This window comes from Chiloscyllium punctatum, chromosome 18 (genome assembly GCF_047496795.1).
Source record: "Chiloscyllium punctatum isolate Juve2018m chromosome 18, sChiPun1.3, whole genome shotgun sequence".
NCBI classification, from domain to species: Eukaryota; Metazoa; Chordata; class Chondrichthyes; order Orectolobiformes; family Hemiscylliidae; genus Chiloscyllium; species Chiloscyllium punctatum.
The window spans coordinates 83,765,383-83,790,840 of NC_092756.1; the positions used below are offsets into that span (position 1 = coordinate 83,765,383).

At 38.0% G+C, this 25,458-nt stretch overlaps 1 protein-coding gene across 14 annotated transcripts in view; it reads left to right on the plus strand.

The window, feature by feature from the left end:
• The window catches only part of LOC140489255 (activating transcription factor 7-interacting protein 1-like), a 184,702-nt gene that overhangs the window by 91,292 nt on the left and 67,952 nt on the right, over nt 1-25,458 (plus strand). For 12 of the 14 annotated variants that reach the window (XM_072588615.1, XM_072588616.1, XM_072588617.1 and 9 more), the window contains 5 exons: nt 3,026-3,076; nt 8,030-8,089; nt 11,492-11,637; nt 12,577-12,714; nt 14,573-14,653. In XM_072588615.1, coding sequence (XP_072444716.1) covers nt 3,026-3,076; nt 8,030-8,089; nt 11,492-11,637; nt 12,577-12,714; nt 14,573-14,653 — 476 coding nt within the window. The remainder of the gene's footprint in view (nt 1-3,025; nt 3,077-8,029; nt 8,090-11,491; nt 11,638-12,576; nt 12,715-14,572; nt 14,654-25,458) is intronic. The other 2 variants (XM_072588618.1, XM_072588614.1) reach the window with 1 other exon arrangement.

Sequence of the window (25,458 nt, forward strand, 5' to 3'; positions counted from 1 at the left end):
TAAAATTTTCCCAAATCTCCTGTGGCTGCACACACAGATGACGATACTGATCTTTTAAGGGGACTATTCTCTCCCGAGCCACCCTTTTACTGTTAGTATAGATTATAGAACGTCAGGATTATCTTTAACTGTATCTGCCCAATCCATCTCTTATCCTCTTTGCTCTTCTGATTTCCTTGTTAAATGTGCTTTTACACTGTTTTTATATACTAATCTAGGGATTCACTTGAGCCTGATAGCTTAAACCCAGTCAATGCCGCCGACTTTTTCCTCACCAGAGCATCAATATCCCTCATCAGCTAGCTGCTGATGAGGGATCCCTAAACCTGCTAGCTTTTCCTGTCACCCTAACAGGGCCATACTTTTAAAACACTCTCATTTGCTAGTCATTCCTTTTCCTTCAAACAGACTTACCCAGTTGACCTCTGCTAGATCCTGCCTAATGGCTGTGAAATTGGCCCTGGTCCAGTTTAGCATCTTAACCTGTGGACCTGTCTCCTGATGAAGGGCTTTTGCCCGAAACGTTGATTTCGCTGCTCGTTGGATGCTGCCTGAACAGCTGTGCTCTTCCAGCACCACTAATCCAGTATTTGGTTTTCAGCATCTGCAGTCATTGTTTTTACCTTTTATGTTTATTGTTAACTATCTTAAAACTAAAAGTTATGGTCACTGGATCCAAAATGCTGTCCGACTGGCCCATGACTTGCTTGACCTGATTTTCTATAAGGAGGACCAGTGTTGCACCCTTCCCAATAGGGCCTTCTGTATGTTGATTTAGGAAACCTTCTTAGACACATTTGACAAATTCCACCCCATCTGGACCTTTTACATTCTGGTCCAGTAAATACAGGGGAAATTAAAATCTCCAACCAATGTGTCTATCGTGCAATCCCAACCAAGTGACCATCCCCTCCTTGTTTGTAAGTTCTAACCATATAGCCTCATTTGATCCCTTAATATCCTCTGTAAGTACTGTTATGTCCTCCCTTTATAAAAAGGCAATTTCCCCTCCTTTGTACTTGTGTATCCTGGAACATTTAAGCTGCCAGTCCTGCCATTCTCTGTCAAGTTTCGGCTATTATGTCCAAGTCCCCTGAGCTCATCTGCCTTGCCAGTCAGGCCTCGTTCATTGAAATAAACTAGAAGTCTGTTCCCTCTTTTTTCACTGTCCCTGGCTATCCTGAATAGTAAACTTACTATCAATGACCGACTGACTGACCTACCTACCTGATTGCTGTACTTTCCCCTGACTTCTTGATGGCCCCTTCCCTTATTCCAACCCCCATGCCCAGGCTCAACATTAACTTGCTGTCTCTCCATGGATGCTGTCTGACCTGCTGTGATCTCCAGTATTTCTGAACTGTTGTGTTCTCCATTCTGAGTTTGAAGTTGGTTGTCTGGCTAATCTGATTTGCAATTCTTTGAGGGGAGATTTGGGCATTCCACATTTTTTCCCTTGGGCAAAATATTCCAGTTTAGTTTGATCATTGCATGATTGCAGAAATATTTATTTGATTCTATTCACAACTTTATAGGCTGTATCCCAGTAAGTACTCTTACTCTTTGATACCAGTAAGACTGCAGTTGGGTATTTCCAAGTTCTCATTAACTCTACCATATGGAGAATTAACAAAAATCAGTCTTACCTAAGAAATAATTCAATCTGTGAGAAAGTCAGAAACAAAAGTGCTGGAAAATCTCAGTTTTTGGATATTTCTTTTCCCTCATGCAACAGTTTTGTTATGCATCCTAACTAGCTACAATTATCATAAATAACCGCAGAGTTTCAAGATTAATGCAACTTGAGGTTTGCTCTTAATTTTAGATATAGAGGTGCAGGTCAGTCCCACAGGGGGTCTGGGTGTCTTGTGCTTGGCCAAGTGTTCACGAGCAAATGTTGCAGTAGTATAACTTAAGTGTAGAAAAACACTGTTTTATTGTGCATAACTTGTCCATTTATAATTCAAACGTATAGAGGAATTTGTTGTAGCAAGGTCAGATACAAATCGTTAAGTTGGTTTAAGTCATAAGCAGCAGGCAAGCATAAAGTAAATTCCACGAGGTTAAGTCCATTTTGCTTATCAAAATAAACGAAGGAAGTAAACTGCGCAATCTCCTGTTTTTGCAGGCAGTCTAGCTGACAAGTTTTTTGCATGGGACCTTTACACAATTTCTAATTTTAAGATCTGACCACCTGCATTTGTTGCTTCTAACTCTAAGCCAAAGGCTGTGTATTTCAGTCATTCGTTTTGAACTTTATTGTATCCTTAAGCATAGACTTTTTCTTTCATCCTGTATCTAGGAATTGTGGTGGCTGCAGTATTGACAATTGACAACCAGGCCCTTTTTTCTTGTTGACACTATATGCAGTGTCCATCTGTTTGTTGTCTGCAATAAGTTACTGAATTTCCCTGAACATCCAGCTTATGATCTCTGAGGAGAATCAGCCTGAAATAATGAATTGATATTCCCAGTGCTGACTTGTTTTGCACAAACAGATTTGCCAATGTCTGCAGCTTGCAGTTTTTCCTTATGCAGATTCAATTTGTTATAAACTTAAAAATGGAAATGTGAAAATGCATAATTTAAATCTTAAAAATTTTTTTAATGACAATTTTGGAGTTGTAGGGTAAAGGTAACTTTTAAGTGCCCTTCAACCATATGCAAAACAAATGTCATCACAGTTGTAGTTTCGAATACTCATTCCAACAGGTTTCTGACCTTTAAAAGAGTTTGGCTTTACAACACAATATAGCACAGGAATAGGCCCTTTGCCCACCAAGCCTGTGATGATTCCGAATCCTTATTTAGAGCTGCCACTTATTGCCCATTTTATAGTTCACATTGTTCACTTTATAGTTCACCTTTTAACCAGGAATATTCTTAAGTGGCTCCGACCAACGCTATTGGCGTTAGATGTGAGATAATTGCAGTGGCTTAACTGACAGGTTTCTTAAGCTTCTGAGTAAAAGTTTACTGACTAATATGATGACTCAATAGTTTTTTTGTATATTCTGTCTTCTAGATACAGATCACATAAAGCAAGCTGCTGAAACCAGACAAAAGCAAGAACCAAGTAAGTACATTTTTCCTAGGAAAATGTTGCACAAAACTGACTGACTATGAACATGTAGCATTTTTAATATCTTAATTGTACTCTTTCCTTTTCCATCTTTTTCTTTTCCACAAAATGCTAAAACTATTCACTGCATCATCTTTGGTATAGTAGAATGTGCTGCAGACTTCTAAGCAGTGGATCATTTCAAAGAGGAATAAATAGCATTCTTTCAAATAACTTCTCATGCCACCCCCCCATGTTAAATAGCACTATAGTTATTCATCATTAATTGCACTCATACATGCTTGTGATTTAATTTGCTGAAATTAAACATGTGGGTGAGGTTATGGTCTTCAAATTTTACACGCAATAGTCGGAAACATTTTCCTTCTCTCAAGAATTTTCTAAAAGGAAGGTGACAGTTTGGAAATCAGTTTTTATTGGCAATTGCAGACATTCAGCAAAGAATGCAGACTGATCTATGGTGTATGCTAAAAATCATAGGCCAAATACCCATGATTTCAATTTGGTCAAGAGACAAATGATGTTTCCCTCCAATAATACACATTTAAATTAATGCTTAATCCTAGTTTGCCATCAGACTAAGTCTGACTTTTGTTTCCCAGCAAATTGCTAGGACACTTTGTTACTGTTCTAATAAAAGCAGCCTATGCAATTCATAACCTGACCTTTATCAAGCAACAAAGCCATTCTTAAGAGTAAATCTTTGATGATAGCTGAATCTGACTCATTTGTGCAGCCAATTGTAAAGGATAGTTTGGAATAACTTGCTAATTGAATAGCAGTCCATAAATACAAACTGAGCCCTCTGTATCTCTCAGCTCTCAAATTGGATGCCAGAGTTGACTGCAAACAGCTTTTACTTCTGGCTAGTGATCTATCAGTAGTTAGAGGATTTATTGTATGTTTATTGTATCTGCAAAATCACTAATCACACATTCATCTATCCATGCCAAAAAATAAGTCATGACAACATCCACAAAAATCACGCATCCTATTTTTATCCTGCACTTGCGAATTTCATTCACAGGGGTTCTCTGGAATGGAACCCTCCATGGATAAGGAGAAATGACTGCAAATAAATCACCAATAGCACCGTAGTTTAAAATGTGAGAAATATCTCAAGCAATGGTTGCATTTGATTTAAGTTTAAATATAAATAGTGCGAGGTACTCCTTCAGGTTAAAGACTTGAAGGAGCTATTGACCCCAATAGTAACAGCAAATTGAATTGACATACAAATGTGAGTCACAAATCCGCATTCATTGAGTATCAATTTTACAGTGCATAATCTGTGGTCCCAAGACTCCCAATTCCCTTTTGAGCCAATACTCTAACCTGTTTTTTTAAAAAAAAGTCCAGAATACAATTAACTCAAATAGAATTTTTTTTGTTCCTTGCAATCACACTTCCTTTGTAAGGAGTTGTCTATAGCTATTTAACATTTGAATAGAAAGTGCCCTTAAAAATCAAATCTAATAAAATCAATACATTTTGTTTTAAATCATCAAAAGAAAAGCATATACTCTCATCTTTATTATTTTGGAAGTTTATGGTTGTGGAATTCTGATCACATGGTTCAATTATCTGTGAGAAGACAGCAGACGTGTGTGTTGTGAAGACAGTGATCTTTATTTTAAATACCGATTTTGCAGTTATAAATAATGTATCAGTTGAGAAGCCTTCCTGAAAGATAAGGAGCAGGCACCCTCATCTTGTGACACTCTGGACTTGTATCACAATGTGTAGGAAGCGATATTAGCTTGAAGCATAGTAAAAAAACATGGTGACATCTAGCGGAGAAAGCATCCAGAAGCAAGATCTGAAGTTAAAACCAAGTGCAAGTAACAACTGAAAAGAGAAGACTTTGAAAGCAACACAGTACCTGGGAAAGCTTAAAAGATGTGGCCAAGTAAAAAATGGGAAGATTCCAAAGGCAGGTCAAGACCTCAGACTTCAATTATTAGAGCTACAGAGTGCCTCTGAAGGTTAGGGAATAAAGATTTTCTGAACATTTTGAAGACTAGTCAAGAATCGGCAATGCTGAGTAAAAGAATCTGAACATTTCAACAAAAAAAAACCAAAGTACTCCTGCAGATCAGTTGGTGCAGTAGACCATAGGTATGGCAGCTCTGGTAGAGACTTTCCCATTATCTCTCCTATTGGATGACCTACTGAGACCAAACGAAGGATCTCTCAAAGAGGCAGTTTCAGCATTGCAGAATGGTTTTAGGCCTACACATGAAGGATCATTGCCATCAAGACAACTTTTTTATTTCTTATAGCTGATTAGTGTCTAGTAAGACAAAAGAAAGAAAACTCAATAGAGCATAATACATTCAAGCATTCAACATGTACTTAGTCCCAAAAGAAATTTGTGATAAAACCTGAAATTTAATGAGAAATTGTAGCCTTCTATGGAATTAATAAAGCATTTTTAATGCTATGTTACTGAGTTTTTGAAGGAGAAATTAATTTAAAGCCATGTAAGTAGTTAGTCTGAGGAATGCAATTTATCAGACTTAACAGGCAGAAATTCAAGCCCAAAATCGGTCAGTACTGTGCTGAAGCATCAGATTCTTCTGACCTGGTCGAATGGGTAAAATTCAAGATGCCAATATACCATCATTATGCCAAAAGCCAGCTAAAGAGCATCAAAATCAACCATATGACGTTGTTTAGGAAGGGTGGTAAGGACAAGCCAGGGAACTATAGACCAGTGAGCCTGACCTTGGTGGTGGGCAAGTTGTTGGAATCCTGAGGGACAGGATGTACATGTATTTGGAAAGGCAAGGACTGATTCGGGAAATCATGGCTTTGTGCGTGGGAAATCATGTCTCACAAACTTGATTTAATATTTTGAAGTAAAGAAGGTTTGAGGGCAGAGCAGTAGATGTGATCTATATGGACTTCAGTAAGGCGTTTGACAAGGTTCCCCATGGGAGACTGATTAGCAAGGTTAGATCTCATGGAATACAAGGAGAAATAGCCATTTGGATACAGAACTGGCTCAAAGGTAGAATTCAGAGGGTGGTGGTGGAGGGTTGTTTTTCAGACTGGAGGCCTGTGACCAGTGGAGTGCCACGAGGATTGGTGCTGGGCCCTCTACTTTTTGTCATTTACATAAATGATTTAGATGCGAGCATAAGAAGTACAGTTAGTAAGTTTGCAGATGACACCAAAATTGGAGGCATAGTGGACAGCGAAGAGGGTTATTTCAGATTAGAACAGGATCTGGACCAGATGGGCCATTGGGCTGAGAAGTGGCAGATGGAGTTTAATTCAGATAAATGCAAGGTGCTGCATTTTGGGAAAGCAAATCTTAGCAGGACTGATACACTTAATGGTAAGGTCCTCTGGAGTGTTGCTGAACAAAGAGACCTTGGAGTGCAGGTTCATAGCTCCTTGAAAGTGGAGTGGCAGGTAGCTAGGATAGTGAAGAAGGCACTTGGTATGCTTTCATTTATTGGTCAGAGTATTGAGTACAGGAGTTGGGAGGTCATGTTGCGGCTGTACAGGACATTGGTTAGGCCACTGTTGGAATATTGCGTGCAGTTGTGGTCTCCTTCCTATCGGAAAGATGTTGTGAAACTTGAAAGGGTTCAGAAAAGATTTACAAGGATGTTGCCAGGGTTGGATGATCTGAGCTACAGGGAGAGGCCAAACAGGCTGGGGCTGTTTTCCCTGGAGCTTCGGAAGCTGAGGGGTGACCTTTTATAGAGGTTTACAAAATTGAGGGGCATGGATAGGATAGGCAAAGTCTTTTCCCTGTGGTTGGGGGAGTCCAGAACTAGAGGGCGTAGGTTTAGGGTGAGGGGGGAAAGATACAAAAGAGGCCTAAGGGGCAACTTTTTCACGCAGAGGGTGGTATGTATGGAATGAGCTGCCAGAGGATGTGGTGGAGGCTGGTACAATTGCAACATTCAAGAGGCATCTGGATGGGTATATGAATAGGAAGGATTTAGAGGGATAAGGGCCGGGTGCTGGCAGGTGGGACTAGTTTGGGTTGGGATATCTGGTTGGCATGGACAGGTTGGACCAAAGGGTCTGTTTCTATGCTGTACATCTCTGACTCTGTGACTCTGATCGGTTTCTCTTCTGATTATGTTTAATGTCCACAAAAGGCTAAGGTTAATGCCAGAACTGTAGCCAGCTGTGACCATTCTTTTTTTTTCAAAATGGTAAGTTAACAGACCTTCACCTCACACCAGTTCTGAAGAAGGAAAATGGAAATCCATGCAACCAAAAGAATGGTCAGGAAGTTAAAGTTTATGGAACAAAAAGTGAAGGTAACATTCCTAAGGGAGGTCAGTCAAAATAAATTCAGCAAATATCCAAGAGTTTGAAACAGAATTTAAACTCTACAGGAATAGCTGTCACAATGCTAGCAGACAATTTGCTGTAGTTGAAGTCAGTGCATCATATCAGTCAACATAACATTTGGGTCCAGGAGGTGCACATCTTCAGGTGCATGGAAAAATCATAAAGTTTGGTGATGGAGGATGAAGTGACAGCGAAACAATATTATATACTGAGGAATTGGGATATTTCATTGAGCAGAAATGCATGCATTCAGCTATATATCTTAAGAGTGAATTCGATGCTTTAGAATGAGAACAGGAGGGTGTTTTGGCAAAGATTTCTATAGTTATTCAAGGTTTAGGCAGTTCAAATAGGGCTATAATATGCATCTGTAAGAAAATGCTAAACCCATCTACTTGTAGACTTCCAGAAAAATTTTTCATTCCTTGTTGAGAAAAGTATATATGGTAGACACTTTGTTAAAAAAGTGATGCATGACCACCTATGACGACCAACATGGTAGTATTTGCTATTATGGTGCAAAGAGGCTCATCAGCCCATTGCGTCTACACTGGCTCTGAGCATTGATTTTGCCATTCTCATGCTTTTTTTTTTACCCCCATAATCCTGAATATTGTTTCTCTTTAGATAATTGTCAATATGCCATGTTGAATGCCTCAATTGAACCTGTTTCCTCCATGCTTCCAGGTAATGAATTCCAAACCCAAACTGTTTGTTTTGTTAGATTTTTCTAGCATTACATTTGTTTCGTATGAAAATTACCTTGTATTTGTGCCCTCTTGTTTTCAATCCTTTCATTACAACATTCAGGTGATTATTGATTTAACCAAGTAGAATTTAGGATTTCTCCTGCACCAGAGATTTTCTGAAAAGCAGTGTTTCAAAATCTGGGATGTAAGAGGGAACAATTTGATATCTTTGTACATCGCAAAACATGGAAACATGCCTAACGGCTCAGACATTTAAAAACAATGCAGAATTCAGGTCTGGTAGAAATTCTGGTTTGAACTAATCAGATATTTCTGTCATAACCTATGCTCCAGGCAAGGTGCAAGTAATGGCAGATACACATTCAAGAATGAGTGACTGGATCAAGCAGAAAAAGATCTGAGCTTTATAGACACCAAAAGAGTCTTATTCTATGGCCATAACCTACATGTTACCAATAACTAAGGCAGAATTCCATTCAGTCTATCCACAAAGGTGGCAGAAAGATAATGGAGAAGACTGAGTGCTGAAATAGCACCATGAGGAAAAACATGTCTCTCACAGCCAAGTGCTGTTTTCATCAAGGTTTTTAGAATGCCCAAGGAAAAAACCATTAATGGATTTGTTTTTTTCAAATTTTAAAGGGAAGGTGTATTTCATCCTGGATTGTTCAATCACAACAAACTCTAGATCTGCTGTGATCTTTGTAACAGGTTGTGGGGGGCGTTAGTATTGGGCAATAGTCCTCAACTCCTAAACAATGATTTTTATTTTAATTCATTCATAGGATATTGGCTTTGACTAAGCCAGCATTAATTGCCCACCCCTAGAAGGTAATTAAGAGTTAGTTGCATTGCTGTCAGACTACAGTTTGCTGTCAGCAATAAATGTTGTCCCAGCCAGCAATACCGGTGTCACATGAATGAATTAAAAATAGTTACTCCCATCAAAATGTTGGCTGAAAACATCCATCCAACCTGGGAAATGTTTCCATGCTTTTAAGGAAACTAAAATTAATAGAAAATTTAAAAGAATTCTACTCTAAAATTTGAACTTTTAGGCTTATTGGATAATATTCTGGTCAGCAATCAACACTCCTCTGAAATTTGAGTAGATCTACTTTGGCATTTTGAGACATCAAGTTATTAGTAAATACAGATTTTTCGGTCTTTTCATCTTTCCATCTTGTGAATTTTGTGACGTTTTCTGTTCTTGAGGTGCATTGCTTATTTTTAAAGTATTGTTATCTGCTGTAAATAAAACACCCCTTATTTCTCTGAACAAAAATGAAATATTAGAAGCTTGGCATTGGGAAGAAGCTTTCTGACCTCATTTTATTTTTCTTGACATTCCTTTTGATTTTGTTAGCTCTCTGATTTTTATAAAAAAAATCAAAGTAAATCAATCTGTTTGGATGTGTTGGGAGACATCACCACCACAAGTGAGATTTGAACCCATGGCCTTCTAGCAATACTGTGTCGTAAGAGTTTTGTCCAAAATGAAGTCAAATTTTAATGTCTGCCTTGGTATTGGAACCCTGGTTCCCAGAGCATCACCTGGCTCTCTGCATTACCAATCCAGTGACCATCTCCTGTTCCTTCCCATTTTATAAATTGTAGTTGGGTATTAATCAGGATCATTGAGTCTTAGATCAACTATGGTACCAATGGAAATTTTTATATACCCAGAATGTTACAAACTGGTTTCTTTTTGACAACTATGCTTTTAGCGCATTTTGAGAAGATTTGTAGCTCAGGTTGAGGTTTTGGATGTAGGTTTGCTTGTTGAGCTGGAAGGTTTATTTCCAGACGTTTTGTTACTAGGTAACATCTTCAGTGGGCCTCAGGCGAAGCAATGCTGAAAATTCCTGCTTTTTATGTTTGGCTTTCTTTGGGTTGGTGATGTCACTTCCTGTGGTGAGGTCACCACCTGTTTTTTTCCCTCTGGGGGTAATAAATGGTGTCTAACTCGATGTGTTTGTTGATAGAGTTCCAGTTGGAATGCCGTGCTTCTAGCAATTCTCACGCATGTCTTTGTTTGGTTTGTCCTAGGATGGATGTGTTGTTCCAGTCGAAGTCTTGTCCTTCCTCCTCCATATGTGACGATATTAGTGAGAGAGGGTCATATCTTTTTGTGGATAGCTGGTGTTCACGTAACCTGGTGGCTAGTTTTCTGCCTGTTTAATGCAGTGTTTGTTAGAGTCCTTGAAGGTATTTTGTAAATGATATTAGATTTGCTTGTTATCTGTGTAGGGTCTTTCAAGTTCATTAGCTGCTGTTTTAGTGTGTTGGGTTTGTGGGCTACCATGATGCCCAGGGGTCTGAGTAATCTGGCAGTCATTTCCGCAATGTCTTTGATGTAGGGGAGAGTGGCTAAGGTATCTGGACGTGCTTTGTCTGCTTGTTTTGGGTTCTCAGCAACAAACCCAGCTCAGTGAGCAAACCTACATCCAAAACTATGCTTTTATTGGAATCCTAGGGATGGGATGGTAGTGAAACTAAAGACATTACTGTTTCTCTCTTTAGAGCTCATGTAAGGGAATTTAATAGCAATGCTGTTGAATGGAGTGGTTTTTCTCTTTGCTCATAGATACAGCATTAAACACTTCCGGGACCAGTATAAATACAGTATAAGTAATAGTAATCATACCAGGAGTTTGCCTTTGGTAGCTTCTGACCAAAAATCCCTTTTGTCCAGTTCAAAAGTTCCAATTGTTCTTCCAACCCCTCCTTTAATTACTTTATCTGGATTTGACGTTTGAATTATGACTGCCCAAACATACACCATTAGGAACTATGAATCTTTTTTAGTTTTCCCTCCATTTGCGCAGTGTAGATTTCAGGCAAGGTCTGCATAGTTCAAACTTTCTGAATACCATAGTCGCTGATTTAATGTGCCACTTGAATGAAGTTGCACATAGCAACTTATTTTTCCCATTGCAGGCACTCATATTTTTTTTAAAAAGTAAATGTACAGAGAAATTAATGAAGTGAATAAAGCTGACTTGGTAGGCAGAAAGACGCAAGGCTTAAGTGAGTGCTCGCAAGTATAATATCTCTTTAAAGTTATGAAGATATTGCAGTTGACTGCTGATTGACCACCAGCATAACCTGACAACAGTATCTTCCCAAACATCCAAAACTAGAAGCATTCATCATGTACATTTAGTACACAGTTCTAGTGCTCATGGACCCAGGAAAGTGAAATATTGTGAATTACACTCCCCTCTGTGCTTAGGCATCTGATCAGTGAATGTGAGAAATACTAAAATCATATTTTACTATTGTCTAAATTTTATACAGTGATATAAACTTGATTTAAATGTTATCACTTAAGATTTAAAAACCTAACCGGTATAATTTTTGTCTATCTTTTTTACAGATGAAGTAGTTCCACGAAAAAGATCGAAGTCTGAAGATATGGAAAGCAGTATATCCAAGCGGTGTCGGTTTTCTGGAGATGAATATGAAGCTGCCTTAAAAGTGAAGATCACTGCAAGAGGGGAGATCCGGAATACACTGGAAAAAGTATGTGAACCTGGACTGTTGAGCTGCTTCATTCTGAGCTTATACTAGTTCAGTTATTTTCTGATATCATTTGGGAGATCATTAATTTATCACACTTTAATTATTGGGAAGGTGAAGATGCTATTTGGTATAATTACCAAACTCCTTTTCAATACTTCAATAATGACTCTAACTCACCTGGCATAAATCAACCTCTTTGCAACCTTGCTGTCCAATATGAGGTTCCAACCACAGTTGTACTAGCACACAATCTGCTGATTTCCACTTTAGAGTTTGCCCTCCTGAATTTTTCAATGCTATATGCCTCACCCATTCGTGCTTTGTTTCCTCCAGTCTTGACTATTCCAGTTAATTCCTGACTGACAGTACACACAAGCATGAGGTTATTCCAAAGAACTATTATTAATTTGCACCTGTTCCTGCCCCATATCACCCATGTGCTTGCTTACCAAACGATGCATCGATTTCCAAATTTTTATTCCTCTATGGCATTGTCTGTAACTTTAATTCCTTGAATATCTTCACTCATCGTATTTCGACCTCATGTTGACCACAATTTTAATTGCTCCGTAATGGTGACCACCTCTTTTAGGTGCATAGGCCCTGGAATTCTTTCCCCAAACTTTTTGCTGCCTACCTAGCTTTTCTACTTGAGGGCACTCCTTCTAAAACCTAGCTCTCTGACCGACCTTTTAGTTATCTGGCCTAAATGTGGCTTAGTGTCCTGTCATAATATGTTCCTGTGAAGTGTGCTGAGGTTCTATTATATTAAAGATGCTACATAAATCCAATTTGTGTAATGTAAATATTCACAGTATACTAACTTGCATTTGGGTGAAGAAATTGTTGGAAATGGAGCAAAACGATATTAATCCTTTGAAACCGATCAATGGATGAAAGATAAATGTTTATAGTAGTGACACTAGTTTTCGTTTGTAGATTGTTCAGCAGATCATTGAAGAACGCATCAGTGCCATGCAGAGTGGTGTTTTTGACAAGAAGCTGGCAGAGCTGAAGAACAGAGTAGAAAAAATTGAATGCAACACAAGACATGAATCTTTAATCAGTGGCTTACAGGCAAGTACTAAAATCTGCAACTTCCTGCAATGTTCAGAGTGGAAATAATTTGGAAATCTTGAGCTAACACTCAATATCACTGCCCACTTCATATGCCCTTGCTCCATGAACAACCAGAGCATAGTAATCTTGCATTAGTAATTAAATTTGTCTATAGTCCAATTTCCCAGCTTAAAGTGCATTAAGTTTTTTTGACTCCATGCACAGTAAGACACTATTCCAGTGTCCTGGCTAGCAACCATGTAAGTGCTGAAATCTGGTATGTTTGGTGTCAATTCCTGAAGGAACAAAACTTGACTGAAGATGCAAGTGCAGAAGATTTTATACCTCCGAAGCCTTATCACTGTTGAAGGACGTAGTTTTGCAGCTATGGTTGAAAGGCAGGTAGCAAAAACAAACACTGCCAGCTCCCTATCTCTTTACCTTTACTTGTATTGGGAACAGCTTATTTGCAATTCAGGCTTGTTGCTGTAACTTGTAGTTGTGCAGTGCAGTTTTTGTTTAAGCAAAACTTGTTCTTTTTAATCTTACAATGAATTATAATGTTAGAAAAATTCTGAAAGGCATAATTTAAAAATGCCTGAAAGTATCAATCAGAAAATACCGATTTAGGATTTATGCTTTGACCTTTTGATTTGTTGTGAGAATCTCAAAATTGGGTATGCTCAGCAACTGCTTCCCAAGTCATTCTCTATGAGAGAAGAAAGTATGAGCTGCAAACACTTCCCTATTTTGAAAGTGCAGAAATCTTAACAGGACTTAACTTTACTGCATGTCTGCTGCTTTTTGAGTGTGCTCTGACTCTGATGTACAAACCTTTTGAACTATTGCACTAGATAGGTACAATATGATTTGGTGAATGTGAAATTGAATCTGATCAGCAAGTAGAAATGAAAATCATCAATTGTTCACTTTTTTGTAAAAAAACACACCTTCATACCTGACAGGTACCAGTAGCTTCCAATATAGCAAACAAATTGATTTATATAAAACATTCCAGTGACTTTCCACTTGCGTTCTCAAGAGCTACAAAGGATTCTAATACAATAAATCATCTTTTGCATTTCTTATTTAGTGTTGTGAATAATAGCATGTGTTTTAGGAATTCACTGAAAAATTACTGTGATAATCTCTGCACAGAGAAACTCATGATTTGACTTTCACTGAACAATGCCATACGCATATGGTATTTGAAATCGTGAATTGGAAATTTAGATTCTCAACAGCATAAATATGGGCGTATCCCAGTCCTGTGTTGCACTCTGCATGATTTAATGATGTCTAGCATTATGACCAGTAAGATCAATAAAAGGGTACCAAACATCAAACCCAACAAGTCTTGCCACTTAATGTACATCAGTGATTTCTAAACTTTGTTTCCTTATTCAAATATACCAGCTTTGTGTTTGTCTCTATTGACAGTTAAATTTTTAACTGCCTCCTCTAATGACTACATAGTTTGTAAATCGTTATACTTTCATATTACAAGTGGACTCATCTAAAATTATTTTACTTACCGTTTAATGTGATGAATGATTTTTTTGTAGAAGCAGTAACACTTTTTGGAAGTTGGGAGAAATGTCTGAATTTCAACTGCAAACTGTGTTTTCAACACACGCACACTCTCACTAACACTTCTGTTCTAGGTAATGTGCAAATTGTGGTGAACAGACCCATAACTCTTCTGGCCAGCCCCATTTCCAAGACTTGTAGTTTTCATTTTAAATGCAATCCAATTGATAACTGTTACATCCAGAATAATACTCGACAGTTGGCCAATGCATGGAATCACTGGGGTAAGATTATTTTGTGTGTAAGATTTCTTGTAAAATGATTGTGCTCTTGCACTTTTCTGCAGGCAAAGCTCATGCAGATAGAGAAAAGACTAGGATCAGCAAATCAAGCTCGCAATGATTCTTCCCCAAATAAAACACAAGAGGTAGGTATCAAATGGAACTAAATTGTTTATAAAGAATGTGCTTTAACCTTGTCACAGTGACCAAGTAATATGTCAGTGGTGATTCCATGCCCTTCTGGATCCATTTTAGGGTTTACTTCAAGGTTGCTGCAACTCCTGAAAGTATTCCTCATCTTATATATTTTATCTTTCTAATTTGAGTGTCAAGATCTTGGCGTTACTTCATGCAAATCTATTATTAAAACAGTGTTACCTCAAGTACTTATTTTTTTGCATCCATGTTCTGTCAGCTAAACTCTGGGCATGTTGCATTGTAATCATAATTTGTGTATGAATACAAATTAACTTTAATTGCCGCGAACTCCGACAGATACTATCTTGGCAGTTTCAAAGTTAAACTTTAGTGAGTGCAGAAATTGAGGTGCAAGGGATAAAGCTTCAGATCTAAGACACAAAACAGACTCCACTGAGGCCAGTATCCCAATACCAAATCACCCTTTATTTACATATGGAGAGTCCTTGACACTGATCCAGCTTCTTCAGAGCCAGCTCTGGGTGAACAGAACTCCTGACACACTTTTTGGTTATCAGCCAGCACTCCCTGATTGGACCAGACTAACAGCTACAATCGGGGAATTCCTATTCTATGATGTCCACCTGGTTGACCTTGTTACAATCACTATAGCAGGAACATTTCACACAGAATGAGAAGAGGGTGCTGCTGGGTTGGCATGGAGATGCAGCAAGAGCAGCTAATTTTAATACAAATTAAGTCTGACTTAGTTATTTCCCATTTTCTATGCAATTTAGTTTTTATCTTGACTATCAAGAGTAGGAAATAAATATGTTGATGTGTTGGTGGTATTGCATAGAGATTCATTGGTTGAGTTTATTCAGTAACCTATATTTGGACAAAAACAAAAGTTTTTGTCATTGAATATGTCATTGATAAGCTTATTTAAACAAACATATTTAACTTTCTGCTCTTGGCTGGGAGAGGAACAAAAGATAGAAGCGAAGCATTGGGTTTTTACTCACATGACCATGATATTCCTGATCTAAAGTTTATTAAACTTTTCTATAGAACTTTGCAAGGAAATAGAAGCAAGTAAAAATCTGATCTTTTTAGAATCTTTGTCACCATTTACTGCAAAATTGCTGTTTAGGTTTTCCTCTTTTCTGTTTGTGACTGCACTAACTTTTGTCAACACTGGAGATGTGGATGCCTATACATTATTTTTACCATTTGGTTCTTGTGCATAATGGTTCAATAAAAGATGCATTGATGTTTATCAAATCTCTTGGCCAGAAGAGGTTAATTAACAGTAATGCACAAGAAAGATTAAGTGGAATGGTATTTTTTTCTCACCTGGTATACTTAAAGCTGCTTTAAGAGCTATAAGACCATAAAAAGTAAAAACAGGAATAGGCCATTTGACCCCTCAAGCTTGATCTTCCATTCATTGGGATCATGGCTAATCTGACATTCCTCAAATCCAGTTTCCTGTGCTTTCCCCATAACCCTTGATTTTCCCCTACTAATGAAAGGCCTAGTTTTCACACCAGCATTTCAATACAAATGATCAACAGTAGTGTCCTTTATAATGTAAATCATGGTTTTCCACTGAATTTGAAGACAGTAAATACTTCTGAGATGCTGAAGACCATGAAATACTATCAGGATCCTGAACTTTTATTGCAGCTTGTAAGATGATTCTATTCAATGTCCTCAGTATGCATTGATCAGTTGCTTGTTTTACAAGTTTACTTTTTGTTTGCACTTCATTTCTGTAGCTGAGGCTTTCTCTTTCACTCAAAATTTCCAGTCCTAAATATTTTCTGTTCTATTCATGTGAGTTGGGGGATGGGTTAGTGTGTGTGACAGTGTTATAAAATGTTTTTTATTTTTCTTTTCAACATATTTCTGCCTTCTGTTGGCCAAGTGGCTGTAAAAATGTAATTTGTAATATTGATTTACGTTATTTGAGGTTTCAACTTGACTGAAGGCACCTTTGCACATTTGAGACTTTATTGAACTAGCTACTGTGGTGTCAGGATGTCTAAATTCTAAACAGTAACAGGTGTTAACACAAAATTCTGACCATGCAGTGAGTCATTTTTAAGAATGCAAACTAATTTTCTACGGCAGCATAAATATTAATTTATAGAACTAAAACATTCTCTGCTCAAGCTAGATAAAGAATGGGCAGATGATAAAGACTGCAAGTATGCATTCCATTAAAAAGTTAGCTATTAATGGATATAACGAAAATAAATCTGACCAAGCCAAACATTACTAATACTTTCATGATTTCCAAAATTTCAAAAGAATTGTTTTACACTTTCTGGAGTCTGCCATTATTTGCCTAACAGTATTGAAAATGTGCATAGCTGTTATGTGGGTAACAAGATTAGCAAAGACTCTTGACTGCTATGACCATGAAGTGAGAAGTGGTAAGATTGTTTTGGGTTTGATACCACTAATAATTGCACTGCTCCTTCCATGGAAGTCGGAACTTGTAAAGTATTGGATAGAAGTTGAAAACTGTGTAGGAGATAATAAATAATGTAGCTTTTCTTAAAAATCGGTTACAGGTTTTTAAAGAATCAAGCACTTACAGCAAGTGATCAAGAAAACTAATAGAATGTTATAGTTTATTGATAAGGGAATTTGAATGCAAGAGTAGGGAGGTTTCCTTGAATTAGACTTGGTATTGATGAGGCCACACCTGGAGTACTGTATAGAATTGGTTGCCATACTAAGGGAAGGATGTTAATGTATTAGGAACATTTCAGAGAATGTTTACTAGATCAATTCCTGGAATGTCCAGATTGCCTTATGAGGGAATGCTAGACCTGTATCTTGTGAAATTTAGAAATCAGCAATTACAGTTTAATCGGAAGATCCTGAGGGGACTTTGGCCAGTGAATGTTGAAAGGATGTTTCCTCTTGAGGGAAAATCTAGAACTAGGGGTCATAGGTTACAAGTAAGGCCCATTTTGAAAGATATCAAGAAACTTACTTTGAGGGCTGTGTTTTTGGAATTCCCTTCCTTCCTTAATATTTTGAGTACATTTTAAGGCAGAGGTAGGTAGACCGTTAACCTTTCATTCCCTTGGTAATTATCAGGATATGCAGGAATATAGAGTTGAGATTAAAACCAGATCAGCCAGATCTTATGGGCAGTGCAAACTCATAAGTGCAGTTTGTTTCTTGTTCAGGTGTAACTCATCAGAATGGAAGACCTAATTGTCAGCTGGTCTATTTTTGTGCTAGACTATTGAATTTAGCAACTAGGAAAGACCTGTTGTGTATGGTGCAGAGTAATCTGTGTGTATATGAGGAAGCTAGACGAACTCATGAGGGACAAAAGAAAAGAAGGATATGTTTATGTAGAGGAATTTAATGAAAACAGTGTAAGTGGGGGCTTGTGTGGACATAAGTTCTCGACTTGATCAAATAACCTATTCATATGCTATCCATTTAGGCAGATGCTGATAGTGTCAGACATGTATTAATTGTTAGCTGGTACATGAGATATACATGGACAACACTACTATTATAGGACAAGCCAACAGAGCAGCCAGGGAATTCCTAGAGGCATGGCACTCATCCACAGATTCAATCAATAAGCACATCGACCTGGACCCAATATACCGGCCACTGCAGCGGACAGCTGGAACTGACAACCGGAAGCGGCAGATTCCAACCACTACAAATGCCAGAGGAAAGATCACAGAAGCGCTTCACAGGAGGCTCCCAAGCACTGAGGATGTCACCTAGACAGGGGACGAAACGTCTGCAACACAAATTCCCAGCTCGGCGAACAGAACCACAACAACGAGCACCCGAGCTACAAATCTTCTCTCAAACTTTGAACATGAGATATGGAATATGCTGAATGCATGTAGATGTTATTGGGTGGCAATGTGGCATAGTCTTATGTAGAAGCTTGTTTTCATCTTTAAATTTAAGAAGTTAATAGTATATTTAAGTTTCTAAATGTGTTGCAGCAGTAATGTTATCTAGATGTAAGGATAGGCAAAATGTTTTCATTGCTTCCATTGCTGTAAACCAACAGTGTAGGTTTTCATCTTTTTACAGAATTGTAATAATCCTTTGACCTGGTGGGGCAGAAAATTCTGCATTGTATTAGAATTTCCTGCTGTTAGTTCTAGAGGTTTTGTTGAAACTACTGAGTCGTCAAAGTAACCTGTGAGTTAGTTACTAAGAATCAGCTGCAGTGCTGAAGTCCCATGTAGGCCAGACCAGCTATGGGTAGCAGATTTACTTTCATTAAGGACAGCAGGGACCTGGCTGGATTTTACTGCACTTCAGTAATTTGATAATCTTATTTCATCCTAGATTAATCAATTAAATTTGACTGTCCTGATGAAGTTGGAATTCATGTCTCTGGAGCTTTTGTTCAGGCCAATAGATTAAGAGTCCAGCAATTTACCATTATTCTTCATTCCCCTATTGCTCTGAGCTTGACTCAAAAGCTTAAATGGTATTTTGAAGTTTGGGGGGAGTAGAGTGTTGGATTGTTGAAAAGAGACCTACAATGTTTCCTTTACAATTGCATATAAACAATCCTGTTGATTATACCAAGTAGTATAATTCCCTGTAGTACAAAGAGCCACAGCCTGGGTCATCAGAGCTTGGGATGAGTGGGCCAGAAATCAGAATAACTACTTCATAGAAAGTAGAATGAAGTGTTATGAGTTATGTGCCAGTATTATCTCATGAAATAACTCCATGAACTCCACTTAATTTCTGTCTGTCACTTTGTGGTTGAGGTCTGTTGGAGAGACTGATCCTGTTATCCACCTAATTCTATGTCTCATGCTGCTCCATCATGCAATAATTGCTTAAAACCTACCAACAATTAGACACTGATTTCTTTAATGAATGTAGCATTGAGTATGCTGGCTTTAAGACTATCCTTGACAGGCAATTGAGAAAACTTAGCAGGGGATTGTTAAATTAAGCAAACAAGCAGAGCCTCACAGAAGAAGAAAAACGGTGGCAAATAGTCTTTCAACTTCGAGATGCAAAAAGTTACAATTGTGTAGTCTATTTCTACCTTCTGTAAAGTACATACAACAGCAGAACACAATAAATTAATGGTTGATCACTTTACTTTTGGAGCTGATGAAATTGGAGGATATTTGGAATTTGCAGCCAAGCCTTACAGAAATGGGATCCAAAGGAGTGAAGGACACGTTCTGCAGTATGCAGATTTGACCAACCCAAGATGCATTTTTTTTTTGTTGCTACCTCGGCATGGTTCCAAATGGTGGCTCATTTTACTGGCATCCTCTTCTGGGGCAGCTGGAGTTCTATCAGTAGGCTATTGGAGTTGACACTTTTGGGGGGGGTGGGAGTTATTCTAAAGAAATCTGAGGTGGGTGACATTTCAGGATGGCATACAGGCCAGTCTGGAAGGGTAAGTCTAAACAGTGTTTTGTTAATGACATAGCAGGAACAGTCGGCATTTTATTTCAATATCTATTGTGTGCATTTTAATACTTCTAACCAGTCTGTGTAGAAGTTAATCTATAGCTACCATTTTTCTTGGATACTAATTTTTTTTCTTCATGCACTTAACTTTTAAATAATAAGTGACAAAGCCTACATTTTCTCTCAATTGTGAACTGCAAGGAAAAACTTTGTAGTTAGTTAGTTTTGTGTTTCAATTTGATTATGCTCTGACCCTTTTTCGTTGCCTATTTCACTCAATCTTGCTTCCGACCTTTGCTACATATAGGTCAAATTTAACTTTATCATAAAATCCCTACAATGTGGAAACAAGCCATTTGGCACAAAAAGTCCACACTGACCCACTGAAGAGTTTCCCACCCAGTCCTATTCCTCTACCCTATTACTCAATATTTCCCCTGACTAAGGCACCTAACCTCCCACCTTCCTGAACACACCTATGAGCAATTTAGTATGGCTAATTCACTTAACCTGAATATCTTTTGGACTGTGGGAGGAAACTAGAACACCTGAAGGAAACCCACGCAATGCAGACTTTCCAAGATTGTCTAGGCAGAGGTAGTATTCAAACAGGTTGTCAGATGGATCATTTGTAAATTTTTGACATTCTTGCAACTTTTTCAGGAGGGTTCTATTAAATTCTGCATGGTATATCCACCAGTGACTTGGGTCTCTTTACTACCCGCCATATGCTTAAGGGCAAGAAGTTCCAAAGCTTGTACTATAATCAATAGCCTAAAATTCTGAGCAGTCATCCTGCCATAAGATTTCATAGTTATCTAACTGGGAAGCCTCAAGAAACCATAAATGTTGGTTATTAGAATCCAATGAGGTTTGTCCTGTATCATCATTTTCCAGGCATAGTGAATAGGTTCTCATCGGAACTGAAAGTTTGTCCGTTTCAGGCATGTTTGATCATCTGGTGAGATTAAATTTGTGTAATCTTCCCTGATCCAGAAGATGCTGTTAACTGGATTCCTGGCACACTGTAGCAGCTAGAATTCTTTTTGAGATTATTGCAGCTAATGTGAAACTTGATATTCAAAACAAGAGTCTGTATTTCAGTATGTTTTGTGGGTTTATTTGAATGTATGATTCCATTCAAAAGATCTTCTGATTTCCAGTGTTGCAACCCCTGATGCAAATATAGCCAGCTATATTAAAAAGTTATTTCCTCCCATTGAGCTTTTCACGTTTGTTTCCAGTAGGCAGAGATTTACAGATAATTGAGAGCCATCCATTGATTGTTGACTGCAGCAGCAGCTTTCCATGAGTTGAGGATAATTGATAGGACGGTCTACATTAATGAAAAATTGACTTTGATTACCTTTGTGATCATTGCAATAAGCATTATTATGTACATATGCTGTTTGCAGCTGCCATTACTACCTAGCAGCAGAAGTTTTTAGATTTATTTTTGATTGGCAAGGCCATTCTAAATGGGTTTATGATTAGATTAGTTAGTGTGGAAACAGGCCCTTCGGCCCAACAAGTCCACACCGCCCCGCCGAAGCGCAACCCACCCATACCCCTACATCTACCCCTTACCTAACACTACGGGCAATTTAGCATGGCCAATTCACCTAACCTGCACATCTTTGGACTGTGGGAGGAAACCGGAGCACCTGGAGGAAACCCACACAGACACGGGGAGAACGTGCAAACTCCACACAGTCAGTCGCCTGAGGCGGGAATTGAACCTGGGTCTCTGGTGCTGTGAGGCAGCAGTGCTAACCACTGTGCCACCGTGGTCCAAAGTAAGTTCTCCTTACATTTTGCATTTCTTGTAATTTTTTTTCAGCAATTCAGTGAAGAATTTGTTTTACCTTTCCAAAATGTTTTCTCAATTAATTCAAATTTTGTTTGTTTTATTCTAAACAAATTTGCTAGGTATTTAAAGTGAACTTCACTAATTATGTAAAACTATTAAGCTCCAGAATCTATTTATTTTACATTAGCATTGAAGTATATCCACTAAAAAAAATTGATATTAAAACTAATATTGGGAAGAATTAGTTTACAAAGGATGATACATTCTGGTACAAACTACCAAAATGGGAGGTTAAATCAGCAGCCTTCTACAAATGAAGCAGGGTTGGAGCAGTTTGTTTGCTAGAGATGAATTTCCCTGAATCACTTTATCTTTCTTGCTAAGCTCTTCAACTTGAGTTGTTGAATAGTTGGCAGACCTGCTGACCAACTCTAATAAATCCTCCACAGCTTCTAGAGCTTAGACCTGTACTGAAGCTGATCTTGCACTGAAACAAAAGGTTTGAGCAGCTTACTATTTCAGTAGCATTCAGTCTTGGGCAGTTTAGTGTGCCCCAGGAAAATATCTCGGTGAAAATAATTGTTATATTTCATCTGTGCAATTTATATGCTATCATGATTTCCTCTTCCATGCTCAACTCAGTCTGTTATGTTCATGGTCTAATATATCCAAAATTAAATATTTATTTGATAAAGATAAAATTGAAAACACTTACCGTTTTTAATTCAAATGGTTTAACTTGCACTTTGTGAGAAAACATTCACAATAATGATTAACATTTTCGTCAGAAATTGAGAAAAACATTGTCATTTGACCATCAAAAAGCACTTTTGGGAGTCCCTTTAATACTTGCAGCTAGAAGTTTATTAGGCTTAATATGCACAACCTTGATCTGTTGCAATATGCCAAGGCCTTAACCATGCTTAAAATCACACTCGTTATATTACTATAAATTCTTATCATGAGTTAAACAAAGTTGACCTGAAGTGGGCTCTGCCATTTTAAAATGGGTAAAAAATCCAGGGTATTATATCTGGAATTCTGCACTTGATAAATTGCCCATTGCAAGTGTGTATACAATAAACCTTTTATTACAATACTGTGACAGATCCCAGGACAAGACAGGGAGTTCTTTTGTTAAGTTTGATGACCAGATTAAATGACTGACCATTCAAGCCAGTGAACAGATTCTTTGAGTTACCTGTTAACAAATTTTGTGGATTGTTTTTTATTTTGTTTTGGTGCTTTTTAAAAGCATAATGAAGCTTTCATTTGGGTTTTCCATGAACACTTGTGTGATTGTCAAATTCCAAATTTCCGTTTAAGAATTTATATTCAAAGTGGCATTGTAAGGAAGAAAATATTGACTGGCAGAAACTCATTAGTCCTGGCTTTCATGGCCCTGCAAATAATTGGGAGATGTAACTGGATTGCTCCATTTTTTTCTTTCCATCAGATTTAATTTACATTGCTGCTAAATGTACAAGAATACAAAATGTGATACAGTTAGCTGAGATGAAATGTTACAGGATTTGAATTAGTCAACCCCAGCAGAATGGAACCAGTGTATTTTTGGCTCATGTTGTTATAAAATATAGAATTCGAGAAATCGCTCCTTTAAAGGCTCCTCATGATTCCTTTGTCTTTAGAATAATTCTGCTTACTCTCCTGTGACATTTCATTCTCACTTTAGCTCCCTGTACACTTTCCATTTTTGTCCATTTGTTTTTGGTTTTCTATTTGATAATTAAGCAATGAGGTAACCTAAAAGCACACATGAGGTATTTTCAGACTAATTTTGTTGCAAGTGTTTAGGTGTTAGCTGCCTGCCTAATCTGCACCAAATTACAATATAATTTTTAACACAGGCAATCTAAATTGGAGTTCAGTGATTTTAGCTTGTGTTGAATCTGTTTGAAGGGAAGTTTGTTATAGTAGTAAAATCCTATTGCTTTCACTTCATACTGTTGCATTGTGTTGCCTTTTTAGTTTACTCAAGTCAACAAGACATTAACAAACTCTCAACTTGTATTGTGGTAAAATGTTTACTTATGATGGATGGTTTAGGAACCTTTAATTGCAAATAATTGACATTTGTAGTATTAACATTTTTTGCAAACCCTTTATACTAGGGGATGCATTAAAGGCTTTGATTTCCTAAGTGGCTTTCCCAGCTCTTATGGCAGGCCAATGGGGCATTAGCTATTCCAGCAACAAAAATTAGTGCCAGTAACCTTTCAAATGTTAATTCAACCTGATGTCAAAAAGCCAAAACAGTAAGAAGAAAGGGCGGCACGGTGGCACAGTGATTAGCACTGCTGCCTCACAGTGCCAGAGATCCGGATTCAATTCCTGCCTCCTGCAACTGTCTTTGCAGGGTTTGCACATTCTCCCCGTGTCTGCGTGGCTTTCCTCCGGGTGCTCCGGTTTCCTCCCACAGTCCAAAGATGTGCAGGTTAGGTGAATTGGTCATGCCAAAGTGCTCGTAGTGTTAGGGGAAGGGGTAAATGTTGGGGAATGGGTTTGGGTGGGTTGCTCTTCGGAGGGTTGGTGTGGACTCGTTGGGCTGAAGGGCCTGTTTCCACACTGTGTAAGTAATCTAATCTAAACTGCATTCTGATGCAGTTTAAATCAATAACTGCTCAGTGGTCATCAAATGAAATCACCACCATCTGAAATCCAACTTGTCTGCGCAACCCCAGGGACTTGTTCGTCTACGCAGGCTTTTTTTTTTGTGTATTTGTTTTGTTGTAGGTCAGCAAAACAGCTGTGGCTTTGATACAGCGCCAACTCAGGAATGAATAGGAAATAACAATTACAACGATTGACTTCAATTGAGTCTTTCTGTAGGACAAGTCTGACTGTGTGCAGCCTGCAAACCCTTTTGAAGATGATCTCTGCTTGTTTGCAGTTAGCTTCTTCCTTAGGACAGCAAAATGTTTGTGCAAAAGAAACAGTGACCATAGTCTGCAGTTGGAAACTAAAGTTACAAACCAAGAAATATTGAAGGTCGAACTACCTTGTGCACCTTCAACATTTGCCATTGTCTATTATTGTCTTTTAATCAAGTTGCAGTAACATCACCTTTTATTATGCTGCTAAAAATCTTGCTATGTGGAAATGACTGCTTTGTTAGGTTGCAGGATTTTAAAACAATTAACTTTATAGGGAAAAGTGTGCCTCCTGATTTCTTGATGTGCAGCAATATTTCTGTTAAACTCTCACTGAAATTGGAGACCAGAATTGGGGATGGGAGGCTGGGAACAGTGCAAACATTCATGTTATTTCCTTGGCTCCGCTACAAGATATTTCTTTTAAAGCACTACCTACTCTTGTTATTATTCTGTTAACCAACAAAGGATTGATCTATGTCATTATAAGCGATAATAAGTTTTTCTTGTCCTGTAACCTTTTGGAGATTTCGCATCCAATAAGCAACTAAATTTTAGTAATAACATTGGTTACCCTGTGGCCTCATAATTAAATGATTTAAGTCTGTATACTTAATCCATAGGCTAGTCCAATCAGAATAAAAGCCAAATTACCAACTGT